The 19,251-nt window shown below is 28.8% G+C and overlaps 1 protein-coding gene across 4 annotated transcripts in view; it reads right to left on the bottom strand.

Moving 5' to 3' along the window:
• Positions 1 to 2,176: 2,176 nt before the first annotated feature.
• The window catches only part of LOC126854618 (CKLF-like MARVEL transmembrane domain-containing protein 8), a 40,463-nt gene continuing 23,388 nt past the window's right edge, over positions 2,177 to 19,251 (bottom strand). Inside the window, exons 2-5 of one of the 4 annotated variants that reach the window (XM_050601573.1) lie at positions 6,888 to 7,055; positions 4,531 to 4,647; positions 4,340 to 4,449; positions 2,177 to 4,192 (exon numbers count right to left, since the gene is read on the bottom strand). In XM_050601573.1, the coding sequence (XP_050457530.1) occupies positions 4,366 to 4,449; positions 4,531 to 4,647; positions 6,888 to 7,055 (369 nt within the window). In that variant the 3' untranslated portion in view covers positions 2,177 to 4,192; positions 4,340 to 4,365. Of the gene's footprint in view, positions 4,266 to 4,339; positions 4,450 to 4,530; positions 4,648 to 6,887; positions 7,056 to 19,251 lie in introns of all 4 variants that reach the window. The other 3 variants (XM_050601565.1, XM_050601557.1, XM_050601549.1) reach the window with 3 other exon arrangements.

Below are 19,251 nucleotides of genomic sequence, written 5' to 3' on the forward strand. Positions count from 1 at the left end.
AAAATATGAAATCAACTTATTAAACATTATCTTTACAACAAAATATAATAAAGGGAAAACTAACAAATATAAGAGCCAAAAGATGCGAATATTGGTGCACAAACTTATTATTTTTAAATATTTATAATAAATGTGTTAAATTGTTTTAAAATAGTGGTTCGTTATGTTTACATAATCACTATATTATAAATTATCAATATACATATGGCGATGGCGTTTAAAGCTTGGACGAAGGAAATATCTGGACAGAGTGTTTCGCCGCGGTATTGAAAACAAAGGGGTAAGAGGATTAAAATTCTAGTGTGACGGATATAAACAATCAAGATGGCAGAATAGCTAATAACATACGGATTTAGGTCTATAGTAACCTCTTAATTAGTAGTTAAAATCACGTAAAATATACAACAAAATGGCCACATCGAGATTTTCCCTTTCTCCTTGTCTGTATACCCCTCGACGAAAATGTACCTTGTGCTCCGTCCAGATATTTTCTTTGTCCATGATTTAAACTTTGACTACTATTTTGTACAGATCCTATGCGGGTTCTAGTGAATTTTCTTCTTTCTAATTATTTTAATTCAAAATTTAACTACAACTACAAATGTTGTGTATGTCAAGTTTAAAATTCCAATGTAATTTTTATATATTTTTAACCATGCTGAAGGTGGACCAAAAAGAGTCCGAAATATACATTTTTAAAATACATATTTATTACAAAAATTAAACAAGTGATAAGTTTGCGCAAACTATTAATTATTCGCGCCTTGGCTCTTATTTGCCAGTTTTCCTGCTTAATTATTAGTACTTTGAGCCTATTGCTGTTATATTGCTGTTATTTGAGCCTATTATAATGTATTAATTTATAATCTTGTATTCTTATGATTTTTTTTTTATGTTTTTCATAAGCATGTATGTATACAACATCTATGGAAACAATTTAAAAAAATTAAACATGCAATAGTAAAAATAAAATGTTTAAAAAATATTTAATGTATTAATATTGACAATAAAACACATTCAAATATAATAATGTCCTTATAGTATACTTAAAGTTTATAACTAAAAAATAAATAAAATTTAAAATTTAAAGACTTTAAAAACGTTCAAAATGAAACACATATTATATATTTATATATATATATATATATATATATATATATATATATATACATAGACAGGATGATTTAGAAATACACCGACAAACTTGGGTGATGAGTTCTTCACATAAAAACAAGAAAAAAATATCATATCAACATATGTCCGGGAATGTCTGGTTTATGAGTTATAATCGAAGTCCTAGTTTATGAAACTAAAATTGCTAATGAAGAAACACTTCACCAACGTAGATGCTTGCAAAATTATCCGCAACCGTCATGAGACCTTTGAAAGGGTGCAACAATCCATGATCTGACGTATCCATGCGTGCATTAAAGCAGGAGGACATTTTGAGTATTTGTTGTAAATAATAAGTTTTTGGTTATAATTCATAAACCGCAGGCATTCCCGGACATATGTTCATATGACATTTTTTTCTTGTTTTTATGTGAAAAACTCATCACCCAAGTTTGTCGGTGTATTTCTAAATCACCCTGTACATTTTATATATATATATATATATATATATATATATATATATATATATATGACATACAGGGTGTCCTATAATAACCGTATTATATTGCATATATATGTATATATATATATATATATATATATATATATATATATATATATATATATATTAGGTCTACCGGAAAGTTCTATCCGTTTTTGAATCAGAAGAAAATAATGCATTTATTAATATTAACTGAACAATATAATTTTCATAGTTACTAATGATCTCTTCCCAGCGTGATCATAATTTATGAATTCCATTTCTGTAGAAAAAACTCATCTTTGGAGGCAAAAAATTGAAACTTGAGATGACATTATCGGACATAACTTTCCGATAGACCTAATATATATGTGTATATATATATGCATCGCATATGTATATGGAAATCAATTATAATGCTATACAATAAACAAGTAACAATTAACATATTGCAATACACAATTTCTCAAAAATACATATATTAATATAACTTTTTCTTCGAGAAACATTGAATGAAGAGAAGAGATAAACGAATGAATGTATCATCTCAACTTATGATAAGAAAAAAAGAATAGCATAGTCTTACTACACGTAATGTCCACTTTAATTAATCAACGTTACAATGAATTACACAACATGATTCGAGATTATCTTGAAGATCCTGCAAATTATCTTGAAAAATATGTAAAGACACTTAATATTTTGTCTTCACATAAAATAAAAAAAAAAATTATAGAGTATATGCACAATTCTATAATTGATTCTGTCGAAACAAGTTATTAGAATCTAGTAAATTGAAAAAGATATTTTTTAATATTGGGAAGAAGGAAACAATTTTTGAAATATTTATTTCTTGTTAAACCAGACAAATCTGAACTTAAAAATTAAATTTTTATAAAAAAAAATTGTTTTTTTATGTGATAAAAAAAATAGAAAAATTCGGAAAAAGATACTAGGTATGAACCAAAAAGTGACAAACGTAAAAATAAAAAGATGCCAATTTAAAATATCTATTTTTTTATTTTAGGTAATTTATGGAGGTTGAATCTTGAGTACATCATGCAAGTATGTATTACTACTTATGTTGAAAAGCACCATTATTTTTTTCTATTTTGATATTTTTTGCAATTTTTCACCTTAATTTTATTGTTAAAAACTTTTTTTTAACAAAAACGTTATTTATTTATTTGTTTAAATAAAAGTTTGGGATAATGTTAAAAAATATCTTATTTTTCGATTCGCATAATGTATTTAAAATTTATGATTTACATGCAAATAGGAAAGAAAAAAAATTTTATTGTAAAGATAAAAAAAAGTTATACTGCATTCAATGTAGAGAAAATATATAATATTGTATAGGTATCTTATCTGCATACATATTATGTATAAAGAATTACATGTATATATAAATAAAATCTCTCGCAATATAATGCATAAAAGTACGAATAAATGACGTTTTAGAAAATAATGTTAGAAATTTCACGCATGTGTATCAGATGCACGAGAAGTTGATACATTGGAATCATCAGAAGTTTATAAATTGATACTTGCTGAAAATTGCCGGCAAATATAATCATCCAAAGTGAATCTCTTAATCGTTTAAATAATTTCAGGTTAAAAATTAAGCATTAAATTTATAATAATTTATATTGATTGAAAGAAACTGATATTCCCTAAGAACTCATCGTACATGATACAATGCCTTTTAAAACTAATTTTATCATTTTTCAAAAAATTATACCAAATTAAAGTACAATGAAATGATGTCTCACAAATAATTCAACAAAAATTTTGCTTAAGAAATGTTTAACAAAAATTAAATTTGCCTATAATATTAGATGTTATAAATTCCACTTATTATATAATAAAATAAAACTTCATTAATTACAAATTTTAAATAAATATTAATAATGACGAAAGTACAGTAGCGTTGCATGAAAAATTGGATGAGGAATATTATCCGTCACAAAATATAATTATCTGTAATATACACCACATTGTGTATCTTATCTACAGATATTTATTTTTTCATTAATACAAGTATTAAATATATAATATTCAACCTTCCCATTTAATATGAAATATTGAAATTTTTATATAAAAGAACATTTTTCTTCAACACTTTTTTCATTCTAAATAGAATAATTAAAAAAATGTCACTTTTTTATTTATATAAGTTTAGATAAAATTACATATGCGCATGTTAGATGGTTTTGCAAATTGTGTTGAAGATTTTGCAATATAATCGTCTTCGGAGATTGCGTTTCGATATTCACTGCCAGTACTGAAAATATATAACGTTATTCACGTTCACACGTACATACGACGTATATTTGCGTCATGTATACCATAGATTTTTGATACTGACAGTGAATATCGAAACGCAGCCATAGTATCTTGATTGTTGCACACTTTATTCTCGTTTTTGAGATTTTATCGACCCTTCTCAAAACGGCAGCGGGTTCTGTCCTAACGATCACAATCACGACAAGTAACTAATTTTAAGACACATTGATAAAGTCTTTCTTTAAGCTATACACAATTTGAGAAGGATCACGCTAGACTAGTTTTAAGCCGCTCCTCCCAGCGCTGACGTTCCTATCGAATTTTAATGCCAAAACCTTTAGACGGATGAGGAGATCCTAGTGTCAATTATTGATGTTGATTGCCACTATAATTGACATTATTGATGTGAATAGTGTCAATTATAGTGGCAATTATTGATGTTACATGCTCTTCAAGTACCTGGCTTCTCTGTAGGCCGACGATGTTCATTGTATGTTAGTGTTCTTCCATTCGATGTATAGGAAATAAGCCCCGGCGGCGTATGCAATGGTATTAAAAATTCCAAAAACCTATAAATAATAAATGTATGTATTCTAAAAACATTAAAAATTAATCTTTTTAATTATCAATATTTTAATAATGGGCCTCACTCCAGCAGCGATATTCGATGATACGGTGGATGAACTTCTGTAAGCTGTCCAAGCCGACAACTGGGCGATGAATGCAATCATATAAAGCACGGCTTTTATAGACGTATTTAGAAGTTCCTTAAAAAATATAAATATTTTATTTTGTACAATTAAACGTAATATACATGTCTTAAAATCACACATCACATTTCTTAAAATCAATTATATCAATAGATATTTATATTTATATATGATAAAAAATATAAATAGAAAAAATAACATTAGTAAATGTCAAATTTTTCTCATGTAAGAAAAAGAAAATCTAATTTAACACTTTGACAACTGCTCGAATTAGGTATAATTAAACGCTAGGCACCGCACATTTTTTTTGAACTACACTCAATAATAAGTTTTGTCCTAAACTTTCATAACTTTTATAATTTGAGGATTAAGTACATGAAATTCAAAAATTTTATATTTCTTTATTATTAAAAAATAAAATTTATCAAAAATTTATTTTATATTTAGCTTTTATTATATGGCAAATAAAATTATTGGTGTTCTTCCTGATATAATTATAAACCTTTACATATTTTAATATTTTTTAATGATATAACATTCAAAGCAATCAAGTTTATGTAATGATCTTTTACGAAATTTGTGTGCAAATATATTATGAACTACACTCGATCAAGGTTCGAAAAAAATTAGAAAGATATAAGTGAATAATATGAATTTATATGTATATACAGGATGTTCAGAGTCGAATCACCCGTCGTGTGGAGGTAGAGCAGATAAAACTAAGAAGAATAGTCCTGTATTTTTTTTCTATTTTCTATTTTCTATTTTCTATTATTAACTCTTAATAAAGAAGTTATTATTGAGTGAAGTCTGGCCAATCAGCGCCAACCTTTAGCACGTAAGAGCCGCGTGCCTGGTAGTGTACGAGAGCGCACCATTATCAGGCGCGGCTTACTGACGTGTGTCCAACTAAAAATCGGCGCTGATTGATCAGATTTTACTCAATAATAATTCTTTTATTAAGCGTTATAGAAAAAAATGGTACAGGACTTTCCTTCTCAGTTTTATCTATTCTACCAGCATACGACGGGTCCGATTGATTCCGGACACCCTGTATATATATATATATATATATATATATATATATATATATATATATATAAATAGCCGTCCCCTTTTATCTTTTAAACTAAAAGAGATATATTCTAACAAATATATGTCAAATTAAATGCTTTAAACTGAACCTTATTGTGAGCTAATATGGTTGCTTCCAAAAACTATCTGTATTAATGAACGGAAAAATATGCATAATTTTTTTATAATAATGTGAATGTTTTCATATGAAAAAAGTTGTAGCGTTGTTTGAAACAAATACAATGATGTATGATGTAATATAAATATTTTAGATATTATACGAATTTTATCACTTGAAATATCACGGACGATGTCTATAATATCTTTTCATTTTCGTCCCTGCGATATAGCCAATTTCGGATTGAATATTATGATTGTCATATATGTCAATTTTTAATACACGAATCAGAAGTTGGCTATAACATAGGGCAGACAGTGAAAAGTTAGAGTGTGAAAAGAAAGTGAAAAGTCGCCCGTGATATTTCAAATCGATAAAACTTGTATAATTTGTAAAATATTTACATTATATTATTTTATTGTTGTATTCATTTCAAACAGCGCTACAACTTTTATTATTACTTTTTTATAACTTTTATTATATCGAAATATTCACATTATTATAAAAAAATTACGCTAAATAAATCTCTCCGTTCGTTAATACAGATAGCTTTTGGAAGCAACCATTATGTTCACGATAGAGTTTAGTTATTTGAATTATTTAATTTTATATGTATATATTTATTATGGTCTATATCTTTTAGTTTAAAAGATAAAATATGATGGCCACTTTTGGTCGGATACTCTGTATACTATGCTATCATCTTTTATATTAAATATTTAGTTACAACATTGATATTTAATATATTTACATTGATCGCTTACAGAGGTATACAAAAAAGTATAGCTTACCCGATCGGTCCACAAAGTATTAAATTAATATAATATATAAGATAATATAATATAAATTATAATATAAATTATAATATAAATTAAAATATAAAAGTGTTTTGCGTACACAGCTTTAAAAAATGCATCATTATTCTCAGATATTCTTAACAAATCAAATTATTGATTTTTAATAAAAGTTAAATAAATGAATTTTTAAATATGAGATCTTTTCGAATAAAATAAAATATAATATACACAATATACTGAGCAAAGAAAAGCTTTGAATGCACATTTTGCGCAATTTTATAACTTTTTTCGTGATTTTTTTCACTTACAGTTAAAATCCAGTTGATGGGCACCTTAAGTACTTCCCGAAGGGACAGAAAGTACACAGCACACCATATGAGTGTAGATATAAAGGACGTTACCGCAACAAATAGAAACCAGTGCGTCGCACCTAAATATGCAGGAGATGCGCATGCCATACATATCATGCCCAGAACCTGGAAAATGTATTATACATCTTCCATTATCCACTTGCGTAATACTAATTTAATAAAACAAATATTTTCAATAATCATAATATCAACAAAACAGTTTTTATATTTAAATAACGAAGATTAGCATCTGTGTTCAGTTAATTGATATTCTGTAACTTCTACATATTCAAATTTTTCGATTAACATTATACATATACATACATATACATGTTAAATATTTAGTTACAGCGTTGATATTTAATATATTTACATCGCTTACAGAGGTATAGCAAAAAAGTATAGAAATACATATATAGAAAGAAAATAAATAATTATACAATAATAATATTAATAATAATTCCTAATACTAATAATAATTATACAATGATAATAATTGTACAACTGTACTATTAAAATTTGTTTTGATATCAATAAAATATTTCTAAAAAATTTTAGAATTAAAATAAAATAGTTGAAAGAAAAATTTGAATTTATTTTACACTTGTTGTATACACATATTTGTTAACATAAAAAAAGATTATCCTTTATTCTTTTATCACAAAACTGTTTTTACTCTGTTTATGCTGCATCGTGTATAATTAAATTGATTTAATTAGATTAAATTGACAAAATAAATCTAAAATAAATTTATTTTGCACGGAATAATTTGTTTTTTTTTAATTTTTAGAAAATTCAATTTATGTTTTTGTGATACTTAATATACATTGTGATATTTAATATACATTAATGTTTTATGCTTTTTCTCAATATGTTATTTGTTTGTTCTATATTGCATAATTATTATATTCTATACTATTAATTCTATAATATTATTTTCTAAAATATTAATGTTGTGACATTAATTCTCTCTTGACATTAATTAAATTAATTTACGATAGACATATACACTCTAAAAAATAACTTTTAAAATAATTTTCTCTTAAAAATAAAAATAAAAATTAAATATTCAATAGCTAACTATCCAAGTACATAGAAACAGTTCAGTTTATAAAAAGTTGTAATTTAAAATAATATTTGTAAAATCAATCTTGCGTTTATAGGAATATTATAAATTTTTACGAAAAAATTAGAATGCATTTTATTTCTATCAAGACATTACATTATTATATACCTTTCAAATAAATATTTTGTATAAAATATAAAATAGCACTATTGTATTGCGGATTTTATTACATAAGTAAATTTTGAAAAAATTAGAATGCATTTTATTTCTATCAAGAAATTACATTATTATATTCTCCTTCCCTTTAAATAAATATTTTGTATAATATATAAAGTACTATTATGTTGCGGATTTTATTACAAATAAGTAAATCATAAAAAACTTCTTAATCCTTACTGCAATAACGTTGATCATATTGATTACTAATTTTAAATTTAAAAATGTCTTGTGCCAAATTGATCGATTTATTGTAAAATTAATCATAAGCTTTACCATATATAAGTTATATATAAGCTTTATAAGTTCGAAACAAAATGGATGAAGATTAAAGCGACACACAATTACTTGGCGTGCTCATCGAATTATATGTCATATTAATGTTTTAATAATGATATAATAATATATATTATATTGATATATTAATATAATATATTGATAATAATAATCTTGCAAATTTTTATTTCACATCATTATCTTTTCTACCTTTGTGAGGTTTTTTTTAAAAGGATATATATTTATAGGTTTTTTTTATAAAATAACGTAATTAGTTATACATATGCAAAAAAAGCCAAAGTATATATACTACATAGTATGTATATTGACAAATTGATTAATAATTGAAGCGATTAAAATTTTGTTGCAATAAAAATATCCATTTTGATAATAATAAAACAAATACTACGTATGTATGCTTCCTTTGCATATAACTAATATTATGTTGTCCATTGCGAGATATATGTCCACCACTTTTTTTTTCTATAATATCATTTTTTTATAATTATATACATGCAAAGAAAGTTAAAGTATAATGTATAATATAAATATGTAGTATCTATTTTTTTCAAAGTAATTCTAATTGCAACAAAATTTTAATTTTTTTATATTATGATAACATATTATTATTAAATAAAAATTTGATATATGTATAATGTAATTGTTATTTATTTTAATACAATAATAAATACAAATCACACTTATAATCTTTTCTTTTATTTTTTAAATATATAGTATTTTAAAAATTGCAGTCTTTGTAAATGAATATAGGCAATGGATAACATTTGTAAAGCCGTTATTTGAATGTGAATGCTACTCTTTTATAAAAGATTGTGTCCTTTTTTTAACCTGCAAATAAACATTACATATACAAAACAGCACTATATACAGGATGTCCTGCAAAGATTGTGCCAATGCTCGTGAGCGGGTAGAGCACAGTAAATTGAGTGGTGCGCCGCCGTAGTGGTGGAACGCTCACGCAGTCAATCAATCTCCTGCTCTCTCTCTCTCTCTCTCTCTCTCTCTCTCTCGCCCGCTCTCTCTTTCTCCCGCTCTTTATCTTTGCGTCGCGATACTACTGCCAACCGCGTCGCTTGATACATATACATATGCACGCACATACATATTATCTCTCAAGATGTATTTGCACATCAAGCCAATAATCATACGTGAGCGCTGCAAACGCGCCTTGAGGGACAAAATCGCTTTGCATGTTTGCATGCAAGAATATGTACGTGCGATCTGAAACTAATGAAAAACGAAAAATGTCACAATTCTCATATACGATCATCATTTCTCGAAATTGACTGCACCAATCGTATTCGAACTGGTTGCAATCGAAAGCTTGTATTCACATTTTATAATAAAAGTGCCGTTAGATTTTTGATTAGGGATTGTCCCGTTTGCGCGCATTACGGATTGGACACGAAAAAATTTCCCGATCGGACACAGACCCGATCGGACACATGATTGCAATTGGACACAGGCTCGATCGGGAAATTTTGTCGTGTCCGATCGGTAATGTGCGCAATCGAGACTCACTCTTTGATTAACGGCTTTAGTTCTTAAATATTTTAATTGAAAGTTTACAATACCTAAAATTCCGGATAAGCTACTTGGTAGCGCCGCGCCCCTGTACATAGGCAAACTGTTTCACAAGCTAGAAAGTATTTTTCTTATGTACTTGGCGTCGCCTAGTGGCGACGCTACCGCGTCGCTTGGTAGACGTATACTTACATATATACAGAGTGTCCCATCTTAAAAGTTCCACCCTCATAACTTTTCAGGATCAACGTTTGAAGGAAAATGACTCGGATAAAAGGGAACAAAAGAGGCTATCTAATAGTGATCTTGGATTTGACATTAAAGGTCATTTTCAAGATCATTTGAAAGTCAACTTCCGTTTTTTATGGAAATTCCCATTTTTCATATTCTTTTGCATATTCTTGTAGTTTATCTCGAGAACTTTTCAAAACACTATAATAAAATATTTTTCCATTAAGAATTTTTTGAGTTATTTTATATTTTAATCTGACATAATTTAGTATAAAATATAACATATCTCGAAAATTATTTAGTGTTCGATAATTGTATCGTAATACTTTTATGTACAGAATAATAAGATGAATCAATTGCTATAAAAAAATTAATTGTTTAGGAAAAAGTATGTAATTATTTTTTTACACCAATTGATTCATTTCATTATTGTGTGCATAAAAGTAATGATAAGATTATCAAAAACTATTTAGTGTTCGATAATTGTATCGTAATACTTTTATGTACAGAATAATAAGATGAATCAATTGCTATAAAGAAATTAATTGTTTAGGAAAAAGTATGTAATTATTTTTTTACGCCAATTGATTCATTTCATTATTGTGTGCATAAAAGTAATGATAAGATTATCAAAAACTAAATATTTTTTCGAGATATTTTATATTTTTTATCAAAATATGTCAGATTAAGATATAAAATAACTTGAAAAATACTTAATGAAAAAAATACTTTATTATAGTGTTTTGAAAAGATTTTAAGAAGAGTTACAAGAATGTGCAGTAAAAAAATGGGAGTTTCCATTTAAGAAAATATTGTTCATATTAATTTGGTCTCTCAAGATCAAGTCCATATTTCCCCCTTTAAACCATGCAACTTTTATCTGAAACATTTTTTCGTATCTTTCAGATTTTTCGAAACATTTGCCTGACATTTAAAATGGGATACCCGGTATATATATATATATATATATATATATATATATATATATATATATATAATCATACACGTATTTTATATTTATTGCATAATATATATATATATATGTGTGTGTGTGTATACAATATACAATTAATTATATATAATAAACTATATGCAATTTGCAATTTCCCAAAAAATTTTTCAGCCATTCGTCAAATTATTGTATTTCATTAATTCATACAATCTAAATTATCATTAAGCAAATTTGAAACTTTGCTATTCTTACCTTTCTGAAGAAAATTTTGCATATGTTGCACTTGTATTTACAAATTCTTTGCATTTTATGTAACCTTTTCTTCCTTATTTTTATGCAAATGTTTCAATCAAATTTTAGAACTGATTTCTCCGCTATTATGCTTCGCATCTCGTCCCTGATTTTATAAAATTCTTGCAAATATATATTAACTATCTTTTCGTCTTCTACCATTTCATGTCTTTGTTTTGAGTTTTGCTTTCTTTCTTCTAAATTGTAATCAGGGAATTCGAGGGAAACAAAATCATCAAAATATTTGTCTCGAAATGCAACTTTGTTCCTTCCTTTGTTCATTTTGATATTTTTCTCTTCAGTTAAACGAATCAGTGGCGATCTTTTTTCTTCCAATTCTTGTGGTACAAATTTCTTCTTTTCTAAAAGAATCTTTTTCATCTTTTCTTGCTGTCGCAGTTTCCATATAATATCTTTAGATTTTGGCGCTTTACGTATTTTCTCTTCAGCTTCCAATCTTAATCGTTCCTTATGTTCTCTGTGAAGTTTTATCCTTGTCATTTCGAGTTTTAACCTACGTTCCTCATCCGCTCTTGCTTGCCTTTTAGCAACAATGGTCGCGTCGTTTTGAAGAAAATCTTTCTGCCACGAAGAAAATATTTTTTTTCTTCTTACTTCTCTCCATATATACTCTTCGAACCAGTCCACTTTTTTAAGTATATTATCTTTAATATCCGCTGGTTCTTCAAAAATGCGAAATGCGCTATTGGAATCACCAACGCCGATCAGTTTAAAGTCTTGTTTACACAATCCCCGAAGTGATAAGAGAGTTATTGGCTTTCTGGAAATAGTTTGCGTGAGCACTGGTTTGTTTGCTCTTCTTTCGATATCCCAAACTTCCAGATCGCCCAAACTAGTACCCATTAAGAAAATTCCCGGACGATTACTCCAGCAACATGCGGTATACGCCCAATCGCTTTTTCGTCTGAACACTGGAAAGTTTAGATGATCGTCTTTCCAAATAGCAAAAACATGGCCGCCCATCGTCAGCAGAATGTCCGAAAAGTGCGGTGATCGTAGAATCGCTGCAACGGGACCATCGTGCGCAAAAGTGCAATCTAGAAGCTTGCACTCGTCTATACCGGTCGTTTCCACGTCAAACATCTGGCTCTCCCAGGTGCAGCAAACGAAGTGTCCCTGCGTCGTACCAATCCACAATCTCTTCGTATTGTCTTTATCCGTGAAATCCAATTCATCATGACACTTATCGCTTTTTTGAAAAACACTGACTGATGGAAGACACAAGTAAAGAGGTGTGAAAAATGGATTGTTATAAAGTTGAACATTCAAGCGATATGTCGGTCGAAAAAGTTCATCAAGAATCTTGCAATCACTTGGTTTCAGCTGGAAGATAATGGAGTATCTCAAAAGATCCCAAATAGCAACGGTACCATCCTCGGAAATTGTTATAAACTGACAGCTCGTACAAGTGGACAGTTTTGTTAGTTTTCCGGATGGCTCTATCCTGTAATTATCAGGAAGCCATTGTATTTGTCGAATTGGCAATTCATGTGAATGATCTCGATGAGACACTGCTACAACATTTTGAATGCAAAACTCAGGCTTGATGTTTGCTCGATTTTCTATTTGTTCATGAATATTCCAAACGACTACTTGTCCCGACGCGGAACCGCCGATTACAAAATCAGCGTTTGTTGGACAAAAGGAGATACAATAAATTTCCTGGTCGCATCGTAATAACAGTCGTGGTCGAAGAGAGTCGGTGAGAGACCACAACAATATTATTGACTCCATTTTTGACATAATGTTATATTCGGTATCTGATGAGAAACGAATAACTTTTCGCAATGGTACGGCAACGTAGGAAATAGCCACATAATCGATAAGACACGGATGCCAGGAAACGTCGGAAATGATTTTGCCTATCGTCAAGCGTAAATCGACGAGGGAGAATTGTTCTACGTAAGTCTCATCTCGCAGTCGAGTTATTTCAAACTTTTGCCGTGCAAGCGTCTCGATATCGTCTATGTGTACGTTTACGACTATGTTATAGCATATGGCATCAATCATTACTTGCGCGCGATCTTCCAAGAAAAGTGCCAATAAACTTTTGTTTTCTACGGGCTTCTTTTCCATCTTGATATCAAACATCTCTTTAGACTCTTCGCTCTCTTTCTTCTCTTCCAACTCCTTTGATATCTCCTCAGTTGATTCTTTTTCCTTCTCTCCAAATTCATCATTAACGGCATCCAATCTTAGAGTATCTTTGTAAACATATTGAGTCCAGGCGTTCTTGGGATAACCGGGATAAGTTTGTACTTGAATGTCTCGAGGTTCAAAGTGTGTTTGGCTCATCTTAGAAATGCATTTCTTTTCGATATTCTTGAATTTTTCGTATGGAATTAATTCTACGTAACTATCCCAAGATTTCTCCGAAAATCTATCACAGAGATTTCGATTTAAGCCCAAAGACTTAATTGGAAAACATACTTGCATCTCGAAAAATTCTCTCGTATTTTTGATCAAATTCCCATCTAATGTTGTCTCACTTCCAAGCGATTTCCACGATTTTCCAGTCTTTCTGATTTTCCGTATAATTTCACTCCGGATTCTTTTGCTGATGTCGGCGTTTCTTTTCATTATTGTTGACTTTGCATCTTCTGTCAAGCAGATGACAAAGTCGGGAGCAATCAATTGACTTGATGAATAACCCATGAGGAAAGTATCGCTACTATAAGCTTCAATCTTATCTTGATATGGTTCCAGCGATGAGCCCGTTACATTGGCAAATCTCAAAACAGTTTCTCGTGGCACATAGGCCCAAGGATATTCCAGAAATACATGCTCGCCGACTAAACAACCTAGTTCTTGCTGAACTTCGGGAGCGAGGCTAACGTGTTGCACATTTTCGATCTTTTCGTCGTGTAGAATCCAACTCGGAGATCGGCATTTGATCGCTTTTCTCAACATTATTGCTATCGCAATGACAACATATAATAACCATTCTTCTTCGTTTCGAGGGCAGTTTAGCTATAATAGTTCATGATATCGATCAAACAACGCTATTTTCTGTAGTTTCCAAGTTCAATTTTTAGGAAAGACAATAGAAGAGGTATAGAGATATAGAGAAGATTACATATATATATATATATATATATATATATATATATATGTAATCTATCTCTATATATATATATATATATATATATATATATATATATATATATATATATGTAATCTTCTCTATATCTCTATATCTCTTCTATTGTCTTTCCTAAAAATTGAACTTGGAAACTACAGAAAATGGCGACATACATACATACATACATACATACATATATATATATGTCTGATTATATTATGTTTGATATTCTTATAGCTTATGTCGAGAGCTTTCCAAAACACTATAATAAAGTATTTTTTCATTAAGAATTTTTTTAGTTATTTTGTATCTTAATCTGACATGTGTGTGTGTACACACACACACACACACACACACACATACACGCACGCACGCACACGTATCGAGCATACACATGCGCGCGCGCGAACACACACACGTGCACACGCCACGTACACACACACGTGCACACGCACACGTACACACACACACACGCGCGCGCGCGCGCGTGCACACACACATAGGGTGTCCGACATGTAATGACCGGACGAAAAGTGAAGGTTGGACCAAACTGAGTTGAAAAGGTTAAGTCAAGGACACCTTTAATTTCTCAAATGGAATCCCCTATTTTTTATTGCACATTCTTATAGCTTATGTCGAGAGCTTTCCAAAACACTATAATAAAGTATTTTTTCATTAAGAATTTTTTGAGTTATTTTGTATCTTAATCTGACATATTTTAGTATAAAATATAAAATATCTCGAAAATTATTTACTATACTATAAAAAAACGCTAAGTATAAAAGAAATCTTTCTGGCTTGTTAAAAGTTTTGCCTATGTACAGGGGCCGCGGCGTTGCCAAGTAGCTTATCTAGAGTTTTATGTCTATAATTGTTTTAAAAAACTTTCGATTAAAATATCTGAGGATTTATAACTATAATCAAAAATCTAAAGGCATTTTTATCATATAATGTGAATATAAGCTTTCGATTGCGACCAGTTTAAATAAGATTGGTGCAGTCAATCCTGAGAAATGATGTATATTATCTATGTGAGACTTTGGTCTCATTTTTCTTCAGAATAAGTTTTAAACTCACGTATGTAAGCTCACACGCAAAGCGATTTTGTCCCTCAAGAGGCATTCACACCGTTCGTGTATGATTATTCGCTTGAGAGGCAATATGTATGCGCATATGTATATGATATATATCAAGCGTCGCAGTAATATTACGATGCTAAGATAAAGAGCGAGAGGGAGAGAGAAAGAGAGTGGGAGAAAGAAAGAGATTGATTGACTGCGTGAGCGGTCCACAACTATGACGACGCATCATTACTAGAACACGCGTCACCGACGTGCGTGCGGCTAAAAGTCGGCGCTGATTGGTCGGCGCAGATTTTACTCAATAATAACTTTTTTATTAAGTGTTACAGAACAAAATGGTAAAGAACTTTTCTGTTCAGTTTACTGTGCCCTACCCGCTCACGAGCATTGGTACAAGCTTTGCAGGACATTCTATATAGCGCTATTGTTTTGTATATGGACTGTCTCACTTTGTTATCATTTATACAGTGAGAGCGAGTAGACAATAATTTCGTGTGTATTGTAATATGTACCTCATTACACGTGATCGCAAAAGTTCTTAAAAAATGTTTACAATTTAATCACACTAAAAAAATCTCACAAAGGTAAAAAAAGTACGCCAAGTACATAAAAAATATCCCTTATATGTAACAGAAAGTTGAAAAGATATTAAAGTTAAAAAAATATTTACCTCTAATAAATTTTTACAAAAAGCAATGAGATCACACTAAAAAAACTTCACAAAGGTAAAAAAAAGTACATCAAGTACATAAAAAATATTCCTTGTACACAACAAAAAGATATTAAAGTTGAAAAAATATTTACCTCAAAAAAATAACTTGTAAAAAATTATTCCCTAAAAAATAAAAACCTTTAAAAAATAAAAAATAAATGGGAAATCAATAATTAAGTCAAGTAGAAGGAATTTAATTTGTAAAGATTTATAATTTGAAATAATATTTGTCATAAAATCAATCTTGCATTTATAGAAATATTATGGATTTCTCTCAAAAAAATTAAAACGCATTTTATTTTTATTAAAAAATTACACTATTATGTTTTAAATAAATATTTTGTATAATATAGAAAATAGCATTATTAGATTACGGTTTTTATTAAAGATAATAAATCATAATATTATATTACTTAATAACTTTACTACAATAACATCAATCATCAATTTTGAATTTAAAAGTCCATGCCAAATATAGATCGATTTGTTTTAAAATTAATCATAACCTTAGCAGAAGACCGAAACGAAAGGGTTAATATTAAAGAGACATATAAAAATTTGGCGTGCCTGTTCTGAAATATAAATTTGCAAAAGATTATTAGAAATCATTATCAATATATTAATAAAATTGTATGACTTATAATACGACTCGGGCTCATTATTTTATGCTTGTTTTCTTGCATGTACCAATTAGGAAATATTTCAAAGCTAGTCTTCATTATTGGTGTACTGATATGTCAAATAAATTTTGACGTTTGTCAGATTATTAATTTTGTAATAAAAACGTGGAATAAAGAACAAATAGTTATTCTATCAACTCCCGGATATAATTTCTCTCAAACTGCGGATTTTTAAAAATTTTTCATTTCTGTCAAATCTAGTTACATTTATCTAGTTACATTAGTTACATTTGACGTTTGACGTTTTCTTTCGTCTGATGTCTTCATACACCGCTCCCTACAGCAAACTTACTCTTTTTTATACAACGCTCCATACAACAAATCAAGCAACATACACTACACAAGCTAGCATACAAGCTAATCATACGGAAAAACGTACATCGTGTGAAGCCGGCTTAAAGCTAATTGTGTAATTACATAACTGACCAATTAATTGAAATTATAAATAACTACACATACAAGATAAAATAATGTTGCTTCATAAAATTATGCAATTTGCTTTAAAATATATATATTGACAATAAAAGAATTCAGAATTTGTTTTCTCTTTTTTTTTATTTGTTCTTTTTTTGTGCATGCGATAAAAACAGTCAGAACAAAGCAATCATAAAAAAATAGCAGTACATAAAATAAATTACAAATATATATCTTTTAAAAATTATATTTAATTTACTTTAAATATAATTATATTCAATACGCATAATAAACTGCCATATTTGTAATAATTTGAAATAATAAAATTATAAGTATTAGAATTTGTTTACCGTGAAGAAAGAAAGAAGTCAAAAAGATTATAACATGTACTAACCTATGCAAATTAAAAATAGAAATATAATTGATTTTATGTATTGCTAAATAAAGAAGCAATAGCTTACATTGAAAAGGAAATAAGAGAATAAAAATAAATGCGTATGCTAGAGAAAAAAAGATAAAATAAAAAATGCATTCTTTACATAATAAAATTTGGCTATTATATATAAAAATGTTTTTCCACATAATGTCACAATAATTATTTCAATTTTGTTTAATACTATAAAATACTATCAGAAACTATTCTGAAATAATGAAAAATGTATGTGGTGAGGATCATATTTAGCTGCAATGATTGCTAGCCACACACGCATTCGATTCATTTTCTGCAGCCGTTTATTGATCAAAATTGCAGAATGAAATAATAGTTAACACGTCAATCATTAAGCAAGCATGTTTATGCAAGTTTACAGCAAATAAAATTACTAACTGCATCAAAATAATTATGTACAAAGAAGAATATTGATTTGAGCGTATCGAATGTGTCACAAATTGATGTTATACATATGTATATGATTATACATATGTATACATATATTTTCATACATTTTCCTATTACTCTCGTCGATTAAGAATCAATGTGTATTTTTATATATAATTCACATTATTATACTTTTATATTTTTCTGCAAAATTTATCATTTAATATTATGACTCGTTAAAATTTTATAATTTGATTAAATTAAAACTTAAATAATTGAAAATAATTAAAAATGTGCGAAATTAAAATTTTCCTGCGGGCTAATATAACGAGATCTTCTTAATCTCTTATAAAAAGCTTCTTATTTTTAGAAATGTATATACGCATACACACAAATATACAGGGTATCCGGCAACTTTTAACACACCCGAAATGTGAAGATAGATTGAATCAAACTGAAAAGAAAAGTCCTGTATCATTTTCCTCTATAACGCTTCATAAAGGAATTATTATTGAGTAAAATCTAACCTATCAGCGTCGATCTTTAGCCGGATGCACATCAGTGAGTCACGCTCTTGGTAGTGGTGCGCCGCCGTAACAGCTGATCGTCAGCTATATATATATATATATATATATATATATATATATATATATATAAGTCATATACGTCAGTATATATACAGGGTGATTCGAAACAAGTATAGTGTCCTTGAAAGGGCGTATTCTTGAATGAATTATAAGACGATTTTTCCTTTATGAAAATTTTGTCTGAAGCTTAATTTTTGAATTATAAAAGGAAATAGTGAGCGAATTTCGAGAAGAATACAGAAGGTAGGCAGAGGCGACGCAACTCACAGACCGATGCAGGTGTTTACGCTCGCTATAGCTGATCGAACGCTATAGCGTACTCGTTCCATAATCCACTCACTATTTTCTTT

The sequence above is a fragment of the Cataglyphis hispanica genome, chromosome 1, assembly GCF_021464435.1.
Source record: "Cataglyphis hispanica isolate Lineage 1 chromosome 1, ULB_Chis1_1.0, whole genome shotgun sequence".
Classification (NCBI taxonomy): Eukaryota; Metazoa; Arthropoda; class Insecta; order Hymenoptera; family Formicidae; genus Cataglyphis; species Cataglyphis hispanica.